This window comes from Camelus dromedarius, chromosome 9 (genome assembly GCF_036321535.1).
Source record: "Camelus dromedarius isolate mCamDro1 chromosome 9, mCamDro1.pat, whole genome shotgun sequence".
Taxonomy (NCBI): Eukaryota; Metazoa; Chordata; class Mammalia; order Artiodactyla; family Camelidae; genus Camelus; species Camelus dromedarius.
The window spans coordinates 5961060-5977310 of record NC_087444.1 but is presented as its reverse complement, the minus strand read 5'-3'; the positions used below and the strand labels follow the sequence as shown (position 1 = coordinate 5977310).

At 40.7% G+C, this 16251-nt stretch overlaps 1 protein-coding gene across 2 annotated transcripts in view; it reads left to right on the top strand.

Moving 5' to 3' along the window:
• The window catches only part of DPYD (dihydropyrimidine dehydrogenase), a 720636-nt gene that overhangs the window by 517894 nt on the left and 186491 nt on the right, over positions 1 to 16251 (top strand). For both annotated transcript variants that reach the window (XM_031457506.2, XM_064488745.1), the window contains exons 17-18: positions 13158 to 13278; positions 14103 to 14222. In XM_031457506.2, coding sequence (XP_031313366.2) covers positions 13158 to 13278; positions 14103 to 14222 — 241 coding nt within the window. The remainder of the gene's footprint in view (positions 1 to 13157; positions 13279 to 14102; positions 14223 to 16251) is intronic.

Here is a 16251-nt window from a genome sequence, read left to right as displayed (position 1 = left end):
TGGCACTCCTATACCTTAGACCTTTCCTCTCTTTCAGATTGGCCTCCCTGCTTGCACTGTAACTCACAGACATATATGGAATTATAATTCTGAAACATGGATCTAAACATATGACCTTCCATGTTTTCTTATTAAAGGATAAGGCACAGAATCTTTAGGAAACTGACTCTAAAATCTAGTTGCGCCATCTAGCCATATCTCCTCCCTGCTCCCTTCATTACCCTTTTTTTTCCTTCCCATTTCCTATCATACCACGGATCCCCATGCTTCAGAGTCTTTCCCTGTGTGTTCCTTATCCACAGGCATTGTCCAGTCACTGCCATTTTGTGAATCCTTCAAGATTCCAAACTGCAGTTGCCTTCATTAGTGTCATCTCCCTCACATACACACACTCTTTAGAAGTAAATAAAAGTAACTACTCTACCACTCATTTCCCATTTTCTTTGTACACACTTCAAGTGGAGCAGATTTGCGGGGAGGAGTGTTTTTATGTCTGTTTCTTATACCAAAATGAAGCTGTTCATAAAGTCTTCATGGTTAGCTGCAGGATGATTGCAAATGTCCAATAAAAATGCTGGTTTAGATTCAATAGCTTTTAGATTCCCACAGATCCCTCACTTAGCAGAGAAAGGACAAAGCAGTAAGAAGGGTGTCACATTTGTGATTACAACTGTCGCATGACAAAAATCTAGGAATATTAGCAACTGGAAGTGTGTGAGTAAAGTCTTCTTTGTAATGCTGGATGCCGCCTTTGTTCCATCTTCTAAAACCCTAATTAAATGCTGCAGCATCTAGATGTTAATTGCATGACCCAGGAACATTCACCCTCAGTATGCTGGTTTTTAAAGAGAAAAAAACATTGCAAAGTTTTAAACTATCTAAATTTAGAAGTCTTTTGGGTACTTTACATTTGTTGAATATTGCCAAAGTAAATACCCATCTGTTTTTAATACTAATATGATTTTGTGAATCAAGCAGTTTGAAGATTGTTCCCCCATGCAAGCTTCATCAACTGTTTTATCAACAATGTAGGCTGCAGGCACCTTAGTAAAGTTGCGTTGGGATAAATGAAAGATCCTTGTCGAATTGGTAATCATGCAGGTATTCAGAGTGAAAGGGAGATCGTATTTTAATTTAATTTCAGTGCCTCAAGGTATTTTTTCTTATGCGCTATATTACCATTCTCTGTTTACATATCCGTCTTTCAAGAAATCATAGCTGCTCTTAATACATTTTAAATCAAGCTTTCCTGTACCTGGATGATATGTATTACTTCCCTCTGGAAGGGTCTCCTGAATTATGTGACAGCCTGCTTGTTATGAGATATACAAATGCTAAATGATTTGTAGAAAAAGAAAGACATATTGTGATCTCAAAGGCCATTTATATATTCTTTTGACTCTGCCAATTTTTTAGTACCCTAAGTGACTCTAATTTAATTGTAAGTTCTTTGAGGACAAAGCTGATACCTTATTTTTTTTTTGTAATTTTCATATTTCATGGAAAGTGTCGGGTTAATTGTTAGCTATTAAGTAAAAATTGTGTTTTGTTTTTGTTTTTGTTTTTTTAACTATACAGTCCATGTAGCTGACTTGCCACACCCCCAGCTCCTTTCTAAAGGACAGTGAGCAGAGGCAGTATGTTGTATAAACGCTGTCACAAAAGCGTGTGTCTTGGCTACGTTGCTTACAATTCATTGGACCAGATATTGTATCCTGAGCAAAAAATGAAGACCTATAGACTAAACAAAAAAGGTCGGCAGCCTGTCAGGGAGCACGGTGCTGTAACTCAGGCAGTAAGCTCACTCTCTACTGAATAGTGGCTAACGGACCATCGTTAGGCACTCAATTGCAAGCAACAGAGACTGATTCTGGCTATCAGAACTGAAAGGAGACATGTTGCAGGACACAAGGTGTCGTGGAGAATCAGGGGAGGCAAGGTTCTCTTCCCTTCCTGACTGGCTTAGGACAGGTGTCACAGGAAGGAACCACGGTGGCGATGTTAGCCACCCCCATTATTGAGGGCTTATCGCAAACATATGTGGAGAAGTAAGAAGGTAAGTGGGATGTTCTGGCAAAGTCCTTGGGGTCCGGGGTGCCTCTCCCTCGTCTTGTAGGACAGCTTGCTTAGAAAATGGGCAGAAACCAAATGGGTCCAGAGAATGGGCAACAGGAATCGTCCAGCTAACATGTAGCCTCAGTCAGTGCTGGTGTCTGCCATGCTGGCATGGGTGGGTACTCCCCGGAGACATTGTGCTGCACACTGCCACAAAGAAACTTGAACCGCTTGTCTGAATGTGAGATGGAAATGTTGGCAAGAGCACCGGATGACCACGCCTAGAGTCGTGTAGTTGTCGGTTGGTTGCCAGAGAGAAGAGAGGAAAATTATCTCTTCAGTACATAGGTACATAGTGGTTACGTAGTGGGGTTAGTTTCTGGGTCCCACCAATACTTCAGACAGTGGGAATTTCTTACCAAGTAAATAGGAAGTGTGTGAAGAAGGGAGAAGAGCCCAAAAAACCCATAAAGAATTATTCTGTTTGTATTGCATCTTCTCCTCTGCGGATTTGACTTTTAAATATATAGATTCTGTGGTAGATAGTAGAAAAATTGAATTGGAGAACCAAAAAGGCAATACAGAAAAAGGAGAAATTGAGTAGAAGTAAAAATGGAGGAAGAGATATTGGGAAGAGCAGGTTCATTAGTATCACAGAGTTTCCAACCCTTAAAGCGGCAGACACCAGCTCCTAAAGGAGAAACAAGAAAGTGAGAGCTGCCCTTGGTCACTGGATTCGCTGGTGGGTCCCCAGAGCTGCTGCGTGTCCTACAAGACGAGTGAGCGGCATCCTGGACCCCAGAGGCCTGGCTCTTCCTTTGCCAGAATATTTCTCTTACCTTCTCGCTTCTCCACGTGCACTTTCAACGCACCCTCCACAGTGGGGTGGGTGACCCCTGACACCTGAACGGCTAAAACGGAGAGTCTCCTTTCCACACACACTCACGCATCTTATGGTGTATACTCTTATAAACCCCATGGGTATAAATAAATAATTTGATACAGATGGAATTAGGTTCAGGTTGTTCAAAATTTGGGGTAAAATCTAACATCCATGAATTTTCTATCAAGGGATTATGAATATCACACTTGCAAAAGGTCATATTTAATATCTTCCCCATCCCACATTTTCACACAAAGACTTTTCAATATAGTCACCCCACTGTTAGTTATCTCCAAATCCTTTCCAGCTCAAAGAGGAAATAAGTCCACAGAGCCGGCAAAACAAACAAAGACCTAGATATTTCTTTCTAGCTCTTACAGCAGCAGTAGGAAGAAATCCCTTAAGGAACTGCACCAGCTTGTTATGGATGAGTTCCCTTTAGCTGAAACCATTCATTGCCAGGGGATTGAGGTTTTCTCCGCTACGTTATTTAAAATTGCCTCAGCAGTAACTCCTTCTTGCTTAGTTTTCATAAAATTCCCAGGACAGAAGCATGACTTCCCTAGACTCTCTTCGTCCTAAATGCGTCCGCACCCTGGGTGCTCCAGGGCAGAAGGCTGTTTTACACTCGCCTCCTCCCTGTGCCGGCTAATCATTCACAGCAACGTGGGATTAAACATACTGAGGTTTTGTGCTTCTGGTTGTTTTCTAACTCTGGTACTCAGAAACATGGGCTCAGTGAATGGACCAACAGATGTGTAAACTATCAATTGTTACACTGTTTACAGTAATGCTTTGCATTAGGAAAACAAATGACAAACTGCCTGAAGTCTGCAAAGAATAAAAACTCCTTATTATACACTTAAATACTCACTTGCCCGTGTCGAAAATGAATCCGTACCCAGTAGTGCAAGTGACTGCTGGCACTTCATCACCCACTGAAGCCTTTTCAGTGTGTTCTGAGCAGTGCTTGCGAAGCCTGCTGAGCTTCAGTTTGGCTCAGCTGGTCCACAATTTTGAAGCCCCCAGTGGTATCAGCAAAGCACGTGCATAGCCTATTTCTCCACATGGTAAGATTTTTCAGGTAACGCTGCATAACCTTGTTAACAAACTATGGACAACACCCTTTTGCATGATGAGTAAGACTAACTTTTGAATTCACAAATAATATCCCATATGTAAGGAAAGATCGAGGTCTCTGTTGCGGGCGCTCAGTGTAAAGGATGCTGCAAAGAATAAGCTATTTGCAAAAATGTTTTAATGAAGAGGGTTTTGAAGTGTCTTAATTTCTGTGAGCTACAGCCAATGTATGGTTCTCAGAGGGCATTTTTTTTTCGTCAGTGAAGATGGACACGTGGAGCTTGTGCAGATCTTGATTTGGGTGGTGGGGGGAGGGAAGGATGACAAAAGCTAAGACAAGGGAAATAGAGATGGAAACACGCAGCAGAAGGGAAGGAAAATCATCCTGAAGCAGAAAGGAATGACTGCCTGTAACTGACCAAGTCGTGGACCGAGTATGGATGCAGGCAGGGCAACTGCAGGTCGGTTCAGGCAGGCGTCAAGACTCAGAGGGGTCCTGTCCAGATAGAAGTGGGCAGAGGAAGAAGTCCAGGAATGCCAGCGCTCAGGCAAACAGAATGGATATGAAAGCAAAAGCAGACTTCGGAACAGAACATTAGAGACCCAGCACACCTGGAGGGAGTTTCCAGGTGGCCTCTCCGTGATATTAGTGAAGGGGCTGTCATCGACTTGCTTTATCGAGGAGAGACGTGAGGCTGGGGTAGGAATTGGCATACACACCGATTCCCCTGGCCATACTCCCCTGATGGGTAGACCTGGATTTTCAGACACAAATGTATCATCCCCTGTAGAATTCTGCACAGTCACTTCCAGTGTCCCACATCACAGCAGTGACTATTCCGGTAGGTTCTGATTCAAAAGATGAAGTAGGTATCTAAACTCTCCAAGAATGTCTCTGAACTCTCTGTAGACAGGGGACACCCAGTCTTTGTCTGCCACCATGTCCCTGATAGCAGTCTTTTTCTAAGGGAAAAATTAGCCCTGCTTCTTAGTATTCTTACCCAGAAGCATATATTGCCCATTCGTGAGTAAACTAGACTTCATTGTTTCCAGGATCTTCCAGAAAAGCTAGGATTAAGAGATTTGTTAAGATTCCAGTTTAGCTTTCTTGAGTTTCTCTCAGTGAAATATCCTGGGCCCATTTGGATGAGTTTCTTTGTCTTCTTTGGCCTTCTTAGAATACTCCTATCACAGAGAAAATCCAAAATCCAGGTAAGGAATTGGCTGTGTCAGGCCTCCAGGAATCAGACACAGATGGAGCTGGAAGTGCAAAAGGTTAACTGGGGAATAACACCTGCGAAAGGAGTTAGGGAGGAAGCAGGTTGGGGAACGGGAGCAGTAAGACCCTGAAACAGATAGGAGAAAAATCTTCTCCAGCCGACAGAGAGCTCCAGGGCAGAGATGGCCTGCCGGAGGAACCCTGCTTTGGACAGCAACAGCTGGGCGCTTGTACCACAATTCTGCTGTCATTGGCTGAGGCCTCCCCAAGAGGACGCCAGCCTCAAGCTTAAAGCGGAGGGTGACCTGAGGGAGCGCGAGCTGGAGGCTGTCAGCTCACCACCCTGCTGCAGCTGGGCACAGGTCTTCTCCCGGGGGAGGAGCTGAGCGGTGCTCCTCTGTGTCTGTCACAATCGCCTGCTTCTGCAGGTACTCATAAGGGCACTTCCCATCCTAGTTAAGTCACCTTGCACCTCAGAGTACCTGCTCAGCGGTTCTGGTGAAAGTGTCAACAATTTAAAAATCTGGTGACAGGTTGTACGATTCTTCAACAGTTTAGAAAGTTGACCCCTCAACGTGCAGATTCTGAGCTGAGCTTCTGCTTTTGTTGGTCTGTTCCGGTGTAATTTGAGGTTCCTAGAACAGAGACGCAGGGCACTTCCGTAGTAAGACAGCAGCAGTGTTGCTAGGAAGGTCTCCCCGGGACGCTCATTGGCTGGAACAGCACCAGGACCTGTGAACAGGGGACGTGCCCTGACCTGGCATTGTGCAGATCCATCTCCTCCAGCCTTATTACCACGGCCAGTCGAGGCGGCGGATTTCCGGTTGGGATTAAGACAGGATCAGCATAATCCTAGGAAATCGGAATCTGATTCCAGAGGGGAAGGTCTGAAATCTGAACAGCTTTCACAGCGGACCTCCACCATTCTCACTGCCATTCGGGGGTCAAGAAGTGAGCTGGTGGGGAGTTGGCCAGAGAAGCAGAGGGTCATCAGAGGGGATAAAAATACTGACTCAGAGAACCCCTACTTGTCAAGAATTATTTGAATAGTTCATGGCAATTCTTAAGCATTTGTTAAAAATGGAAGCTTTTGAGACTAAGTACGTGGGCTTGGGGAACCTGGCACTAGGAATATTAGGTGAATGGTATGCTAGGGAAATGTTGTCTAAATGGAAGGAAAAAAATGCATTAAGCCATAGACACAGGAAATGGTATTTAAAGGAATGAAAAAGGAATGCAAGGTCCCTTTAAGTGGCAAAAATATGGACAGACTCCCTCACCAGGCCCTAGAGACCAAGGATTGGGAATTGAGGCAAGATTAGGGGTGCAAACTCTGAAAAACCTTCAACATCCTAAAGATTCAGAGAGAAAGGGCCATGGGCAGCCTGGGAGCTCAGGGAGGTTTTTTTTGTTTGTTTGTTTGTTTGTTTTAATGTATCACGGGGCCACAGTGAAGGACAGCTGTCTCCCCAGCATTTTCTCTCTCCGATGGAGGGCAGAAAAAGACTGTCTCCAAACTTCACTCTTGTAGAGCAGGAACTCCTAGTATCTCTGTCTGTTCTGACTCCATCAAAGGGAAGGGGCAAATGTTTTCTTGCTCATTGTGGAAAGCTGGTTCACATTTAGGAATCCTCTATTCTTTTACTCAACACAGTATTTATTGTCTTCAGTGTTTCAGACTATATGTAAGGAGAGCAGAATAAAAGAGTAGGATACATCCCTTAAAAGACTAATAGTCTAGTAGAGAGGGAAAAAGAGCAAAACCCCCAGACGGGCGATTATAAAACACTGTGATAAATGAAGTAATAAAGAAACATTATGGGAGTATTTGAAAGGGAGTCATTATTTACTCATCCATTCCGTGCTGAGGTAGAACGGAAGGGTGGTTATCCAAGGGACAAGAGACGAAGGACATCCTGGGCAGAGAGAGAAAGCACGGAGAAGGTTATGGGTGCCTGGGGAGGAGAGAATATGCATGCAGCTCTGTGTCATCCTCTGCTTAGGCACAAGGGGTGGGGAGAAAAACATATATAAAATATTTTATATGCACATATGCATGCATTGCATGTATATACACTTAATGACATTTTATATTCACATTATGTTTGCTATATGCATTTCCCCCCAGATTATGAATTGTGTTGTTTTGTTTTTAAGAATAGGGGTAGTATATTTTACATCTGTAAGTCTCCATTGGCTAACATAATGCATAATGCCTGAAACAGTTATTTACTAGGTTATCTTCGACCCAATAATTTTATATTCTCAGTTTTTTCCCAAGTACAGAGAAATGAGACAGTCGATGTTAATTTATGCAACGTGAGCTCTGCCAGTTCAACAGTGCTTGCTGAGTGCCTGCTGTGTGCCAAACCCTGTGCCACGTGCTCTGAAAGCATCTGAAATAAGAGTGCGTCACTAGGGTCTCCTTTTTCATACCTAACGTCCAGCGTGCATTTCATTCATGTGCCTGGGTTGCCCTTCCTGGTCGACTCTGCCTTCCTCGCTGCCCTCATCTTGGTCTCCAGCACAGGCCAGTGGCCTGTACATACTCATGAAAAGGATAGAATCCACGTTGCTTAGAATGCCACTGGATTTAATTTTTCTATTTATATTTGAATACCTTTGGAGTTACTTTTTTTTTAATTTAATGAAATTTGTGGTAGTAGAATTTACTTGGAAAAAAACACATTTAAGTATAGAATTTGATGTGTTTCAACAAATGTCTCCACCCAAGTAAACACCATCACAATAGAGAGACAGAACTTCTCCATTACCCTAAAAAACTTCCTTATGCCCTTTCTCACTCAGTCTCTTTCCCATCCCCAAACCCTTATCACAGCAGCCCAAGCTCTACTTTTTATCAGCGCAGTTTTTCCTTTGTGAAATGTCTTATCCAATGTAATCATACAGCATGTACTGGTTTGTGGACTTTTTAAACTCAGAATAATGTGTTCCCATTTAAGTCCAAGTTATTGCATGAATCAGTAGATTTTTGTTTTTTAATTGCTGAATAGTGTTTCACTGTGTGGACATGCCACTTCATTCACATCCTAAGGAATGTTTGAGTTGTTCCCAGGCTGGGGCTACTTTGAAAACGTGAACTTCTGTGCGCAAGTCTTTATGTGGATATGTTTTCTCGTCTCTTGGATACATAACTCAGAGTAGAATTGCTGGGGAGATTGGTAAGTGCGTGTCTCCCTCCATAGGAAATTCCCAGATGGTTTTTGTGCCATCGTTAGAACTTTCAGGTCGGGAGAACGGGTACAAGAAGGACCCGTGTTAAAATATAAATTAATTTAAAACATCCCCATCCAATGTCCAATCTTTGCATTCATTAATAATCTACCTGGAATAGTTAACTCTTTCTGTTTTGTTTTATTGACATAGAAGGATACATACATCACGTTTGCCTGTTACTCTGAAGCTACATCTAGTCTTACAGTTATAAATGAAGTAGAAGCCTTTTATAGTTCTATTTTACAAGTGATGGCTGAATTTTACTTCAGGGAGCAATTTTGCTAAAGAAGATGATGGTTCAGGACATGATAATGGGAAAGAAAATTAAGAAGGTGAAATAGGTACTCAGATTGATCTTCTGGGCTCCAGCTCTCTCTATCAGAAAAGTGGACATAATAAAAATGCTAGCTACCACTTGGCATGTCATGTGAATTAAGACTTAGAGGAGTCCCTTAGTGGAAAACATTTCATAACTGGTAACATTTTTCAGTGGATTCACTGAAATGCCACCTTCTAAGAAAGCCATTTTGAAAAGAATTGTACAGAGTGAAAATTACCGAAGAAATTGGAGAGAAATGTTTCTTAAAGTCAAAAATTTCACTTGTAATTTAACTTATCAAGAAATTCTCACAGTCGCATTCTCTAGTGCTTATTTCTTTGTACGGGGCGTGAAATCAATGAGATTTGATGCCGTCAGTAATTGGTGGAAATGCCTGTCCTACAATGGAGAGGTCATCTTAGGGTCCTCAAGAGCAGCAGGGTCCATCATTTATAGAACCCCCTTAACGTGTAACTAAAGACATACTAGCTACTAGAATTAAAAATTATTACCTTGTGTCCCGGACAGAAAATTAAGCTTTTTAAAAACAGCCAATTTGGAACCACGGAAACTTCTGCAGCAAACACTCTGCTCGGCACTACGTTTTCTGGTTTTCACTCTTGTCATTGTTGTTTGGTTTTCGTAAGAATCTATCCCAGTGCATATTAATTGCAGGCAGACACAGGGCTGCTCCTCGTTAAAGTTTTCAGAGAGGCCACATTTCTCTCCGGTTTGCTTTTGTCCTCTTCTTAGCCCTTCCCAAGCTTGGTCTGGTTCCTTCCCCTCATGTAGTTCCCTCAGGAGCACCATTGGCTCCCCATTCATTCCCGGAAGGGCTTCCCTGCTTTCCTGCTTGTGGTGTGGCATCCCTCCGTCACAGGAAAACCCGCTCTGCTGCCTCTCAGCTGCCTCTGGTGATCACATAATGAGCAGCAGGGGTAACAAGAGGGTATTAAAATAGTACACGCACATACACACACACACGTATACGTGAGCCATTGCTACAGGTGAGGTTACAGATCGTGGTCAGGATGGGCATTATGGATATCAGTAGGAAGAGCCAATAAAAACCTCGTGATATCACTTCATGGAATCTAAACAAAAAAAGATAAACTTATTTACAGAACAGAAGCAGACTCACAGACATAGAAAACAAACTTACGGTTGCCAGTGGGGGAAGAGGGTGGGAAGGGGATAAATTGGGAGTTTGAGATTTGCAGATACTAACTAATGTTTATAAAATAGATAATCAACAAGTTTATACAGTATAGTTCAGGGAATCAATCGCTTGTAGTAACTTAAGGTGGAAAAAGAATATGAAAACGGATATATGTATGTTCACGTGTGACTGAAGCATTAGGCTGCGCACCAGAAGGTGACACAGCATTGTAAGCGGACTGTACTTCAGTAAATACATATATAAAACTTCGTGATACAGGTAGACATTTTGTGGACCAGACGCTTTAAAGACTGGCTAAGCTATTCTTTTTTCCATGAGTATCTACTATTTTTCTTCAGATTTTTTTCTGATTTGTAAAGAAGTCTTTATTGATTTCCTCTTTTAGACATTATCTATCGTAAAATATATTTGTGTTTTTCTTAAACCCAGACATAATCTATAAATTGAGGGCTATATAAAGAAATCAATTGAAAGTCTGCCAAGTTTTCATTTATTCTTCTTTTATTAACAAAACAAGTATTTGTGAGTGCCTACAATGTTACGTACCTAGAAGTGGAAAAGCAGTCCAGAATTGCCTGGTGTTGTTTACTCTTTGTTGGTGCAGATCACGTTAAAGTCTCCCTTTGCCTGAGAGATCAGAGTACCTTTGTGAATTTCCTATCCTGAAGATTTGTCAGGGGCGGGGATTAGGAATTGTGTAAAATTTGTTCATTTTAATAAGGTCCTAAAAGCTGGCTCGTTAGGAAGGGCAGCGCCATCTGATGCTATCACTAGCAAACGAGAAGGTCAAGATGCAGAAGCTCTATTAATTGCTTTCAGATCTTGATCATTCGTATCAAAAATGTGAGGAAACTTAAAACGTGTGACTAGTTATAGTCTGTCCTTTAACTCCCCAGAGTATAGAGATTCATTTCATCGTGTTATTAGCTGCGCCACATTTCTACTTGTATTAGAATATTCCCTATTATGCCTGTCAAACGAAACCTTGCAATTCACAGAACAGTCATTAATTTTCACAATCAGGTTGGTCAGAAGTTGTTCTTAAATTTCTCGGGTAATCAAATCGTACTTCAGCTCGGTACGAGGATTAGCGAACAGCTGGCTTCACTGAGTATGGAGACAAGAAAAATATATCTGAACACCGTGAATCTTACGCATAGAAGTATAGGAGGGTCAAACTGTCGTGTCCCAGAATAGGGACAGATGATTCAAGTAAAGAACGGTAGCCAAGGGACCATGTATTTTTTTTTTTTAGACTGAAAAACTTAGAACAAATTTCAAGTTGTTAAACAATGGGTAAAAGGCATTCCTTTAAAGTATTCAACTAGTGAGAATCAACGGGAAAAAAAAATGTGACAGATATTCAAAGTAGATTATAAAGACATGGTGGTCAATAGTATTGAAACCCACTTAGAAACCTGTATCAGATTATTAGTGTTTACTCTATGGGAACCAAGTAATATTTTTAATTTGTCTCAGTAATTCTTATCAGACTGCTTTCCATGTATCATGCAATTCAAGTGATCTTTAAATTATTGTCAAATTCTACATTAAAGAGCTTTCACAAAGGACATGTAATTCGTATCATCTAGACTTACTGTCATTTCTAGGCTAAGTCCCATGGAAATTCATAACTTAAAAATGAAAGTCACAAAGATGCAACTGCCTTCATAATGCCAATGCAGTGGTTATAAATATTTCATGAACGTTGCATGGGCAGGGGCAGATCTCCATTTTCATGAGTTAGAGTTTGTACAGCTAAGTCTCCAGATTTTACTATTCATATGCACAGTATGCCCTGCAGAGCGTCCATATATATATTTTTTTAATATTTATGTTTAATGAAGAAATTACTGTTCTGAAAAGAGAACAAGCCAAACCAAAGATTTCTCGTTAAAATTAGTTTTGCTGAGTAGCAACAATAACAACAGAAATTACCTCATTGCAGTATTTTAGCACACAAACATGTACCTCCTAGAGTAATACAAGATGACTGATCAAGATACATTAAGCCCAAGTGAAAAGGTTCTTTCTAAAGGTTATAACATTGAAATCTCATCTTAAAAGAATTCAAAAGGTTAAAATGCAAAGAGCAACTTTCTTACATATAAAAATATTAATTACAAATGATATGCTTGCCTGCCATTTCATAGTTTAAATATATGTCTGTATTTTTCTGGGTTGTTCTTTTTTAAAAAAAACATTTTAACTTTTGAAGATAATATTACGAAGTTCAATAATGACTTGCTATTGCATATTTTAATGTAATTTATCAAAGCACATTATCAGTACCTGTCAGAATAAATTTTGCACTAAAAGTAATGGAAAAAAGGACCATTGTATGTGTTGAAATCAAAGAACATTACTACAGCTAAGTTATTTTCCATGGAAAGGATAGGTGATTGCCCTCTAAATGATACTTGTCCCATGAGAAAATAGAAGTCTGAAAAAATCACAGGCGCCAGAAAACGACTATTCCTTGCTTTTAAAAATGAGCTTTTGATATTTTATTTCATTTCTGTCATTTTGATCAATTCTTTCAAGTAGATGAATGTTCAAAAGTGCTGCGCAGATCTTGGTAACATCTGCAAAAGTAAGCTAAAGTTCCTGATCCTCTCGTGTATCACCTAAGGCTGCATTAGCCGGCATTAGCATGCGCTGTATATTATAATGAGATTGATTAGAAAGTCACATATTTTATTTTGAATACACTTCAACAAGACTAAGTCTTCTAACAAGGAAGACAATAGGCTTCAGATTTAATATCATTCACCTGGGAGTCAGCTATTCAAATATTTTTATTAGGTTAACCCAACGAGGTCATTAGAAATTCTGTAATGTTTCCCGAATTTACCACCAGAAGTTTATGTTTGACTTCTGATATTATTTAACTGGAAGTGGGAAACACTTTCTTTCACTCGGTTCTTTGTGATTTTATTTCCCAAAGGCTCCCTTGAGGAATTTAACCTTTATGTGATGAATTTGCAGTTCACTTGAAGTGTGTTAGCCTTAATTCCCTAATGAGTCTGGGTGTAAGACTGAGGAGGAGCCTGAGAAATACATCATGTAGCTCATTGTCAAGTCGGATTTGTCTTGCACATCTCCAGCTCCGCTGTTGTTCCAGTACACATACTGATGACGATTCTTTAATTATGTTCTATATTTAACTGACCTATTTGAACAGGATCCAGAGCTGGTGCGGAACATCTGTCGCTGGGTGAGGCAAGCTGTTCAGATTCCTTTTTTTGCCAAGTTGACTCCAAATGTCACCGATATCGTAAGCATCGCCAGAGCGGCAAAGGAAGGTAAGCCTAGATTGCCATCAGTTCCCTCCTTATGCAAGTATGGGCCTACGTTACGTGGCCATACTAAAGTATACCTCTATCCACAAATACGTGTGTATGTCTTTGTTTAAACTTTAAGAAAAGGATTAAGCTGAGCCCTTGATCTCACAAATGAATAGATTCATACTTACACTCAAGCTAGGAAGTGGACTTTGAAGTTTGGCCTGGGAAAAGAAGATCTATCATGTTTTCTTGCTAAACACCTACTTAGACACAAAGAATTATGAAACGAAGCCACATCGTGACCTGGAGCAGCAGACCACTCCAAAATAAATGCACTTATAATGTAAGGTCCAGCGGTAACACTTGGACTTTTAATGAATTTTTTTGAGGATAGCAGCAGCCTCCACAATGGGAAGTTTCTTATGAGTTCCCTTTGTATTCGAGGGGAGCTAGCACACTGCCTTAAACACACACAGTAAATAGCCTGCAACACAGTCAATGCATGCTTTTACAAATCACATATGCTTGTGTTCTGTCCAATGGAAATTGCATTTTGATTTGTAAAGACATTGAAATTACCTCGAAAATAACACCGAATACAAAACATTTGGCATCCACAAATCTGTATAATAATTGGAAAAATGAAGTGGTGGTAATTAAAAAGTTTTATGTCTAGCATTTCAAGCATAATTATAGGAATGCAATTAGTGAATACATTTGAAGGGAGGAAATGTTCTCAAGAGAAAGCAGAGGGTGCATTTTCCGAGGTTGTGTGGGTTTGAATGGGTTTTAACCTTTGTCCCTTTAAGAGCTGCAGATAAATGTTGATGTGTTTTTCACAGGTGGCGCAGACGGCGTTACAGCCACCAACACTGTCTCAGGTCTCATGGGACTCAAAGCCGATGGCACACCCTGGCCAGCAGTGGGCACTGGGAAGCGAACTACATATGGAGGAGTATCTGGTAGGTGTTGCCCTCTCCTTGCGTTTTTGCTTCCTTGGAGGTTGATGAGAAATCAAGAGATCATGTTACAAGCAAGAATATTGTGTCTTATATGATCCCAAATTCTTATAACCAATTGTCAGTCCAAATTCCTAATAGTTATGACAGACAGAGCAGATTGAGCAAGTGACTGAGCACAAGACGAGGCTTTCACACAAATTCTGATTTCCTGTGGTCTGTGCATTACCCAGAATTTCTCATTGCCACAATTGTCTTGTCATTTATTAGTAAAGGCTAATATCAAGACCTAAGAGAAAAATATAAACACCCTGGTTATAATACCTTTTTTTTTTTTTCTTGTTTTAGATTAGCTTCCTCTCTTCCTAGAATTTTGAAATCTACCTGCTTCAAAAAAAAGTCTTACTTGTGCAACTGTCCCAAACAAACCATTAAAACATGACATTTATTGGCTTCAGCTGACAAGATATTTGCACACAGACCTCACATCTTTGCACACTTTTCTCATCATAAAGCACTTGCATTTGAAACAGAAAGAGAAGTTTTAATCCCAAAGTCCCGTTCAGTATCTTTGCCCTGTGCACTCTGTTGCTGAAAACATGAACTTGGTCTTGCAAAGACAATGCTGTGAGGTTCTCAGACTGTGCTGGTATGGGGATTAGTCTCCTTGGTGATACAGACAGGGGCAAATATACATAACATAGCGGTGTCCCACTGTTCAGGAAAAGCATTGCTGAATCAGACCAAGATGTGCTTTTGGAAGAGGCTGCGTAGACACAAATAAAGCTCTCTGCATGCTGAGGTATTATGTTTTGAGAGCATGAAGTGTGTCTCTAAGCCATGATTAAAAAAAAAAAATATTCTGCTTTTAATTGAATGCCATTCCCACAATGTCAGAAATTGGAAGGCTGACGAGGAGCACCTGCTCAGGGTCCAGACAGAACTCTCTTTTATCAGGAGCTATCACACAGGGCCTTCACATCATTGTAATGCAGAGCAACGTGGACCGCGTTAGCGTGGGGCTCAGAAGGAGAGTCGCAAGACTGCAGAGTTGGGCTGTAACGTGCGCTGTGTTTTCTGTCAGCCCATTTCAATTTCTCCAGCCTGCCATGTTGACAGCAAGAGAATAAAGGAGGTCACAGAGGGTGCTGAACATTAAAAATTAATAAAAGAACTATTGCAGCTGTATTTTATATAAGTAACACCATTCACGTTTTCTCATTTAAGCTGCAGTTTCTGAATATTCTCCCATACGATAAGGCAGTCTAAGAAAGCTGTGCAATTACAGCATTAGGAAAAGTCTTCTGCGTTGCAGCCTTGGAGGTGTACACACACTGGAAATCATAGCGGGGCCGGAACACAAGCCCAGCCGTACCTCAAGGCCTGTTACCATTTCCATAAAACTATTTCTAAGATTTACAGATTCATCTGTAAATACTCACTCGGGCTATAAGCTCAACCAGCCCTAGGTGGAACTTTCATTTTGAACAACAAAAAGTCCGTAACGTTTGTAAGGGCCTGTGCCTCATTTCTCATAGGTTCTGTGTTAAGACCCTTCACAGTAAACAGTTTGTTTTGAAAATACCCCCTCTCCATATGGACCAAATGAATAGCTTTTCCTCCTTTAAAGTAATGTTTGCTTTCATTTAAAGGTAATAGAATCTGAAAAGCAGTTGTAACAGGCAATGATAATATACTTCAGGACAGAAGTCAGTCCTGTAACAGTATCTTCAGAATGAGTTATAACAAAACCTAGCCTAGCAAAATATGTTAAATTATAATGAAGTCTTAAAATTTTAGGAGTGATGAAAATATAAAAAAAAGCTAAATGTCATTGCTAGTTGTATCAGTTATGGCTGTCGGGACTTCCAACACTGCTTCAATATAGAAAATCACGCAGGATATGTCAAGTATTTTTACAAGATTAAAAAATAAATTACCACAGCTCAGTCCTAATGCTTTCCCAAGTCTTCTCCCAGAGCACTCCTTTTTTCCTTTGTCTCTTTTTTTAAAAAATTGAAATATAGTTGAC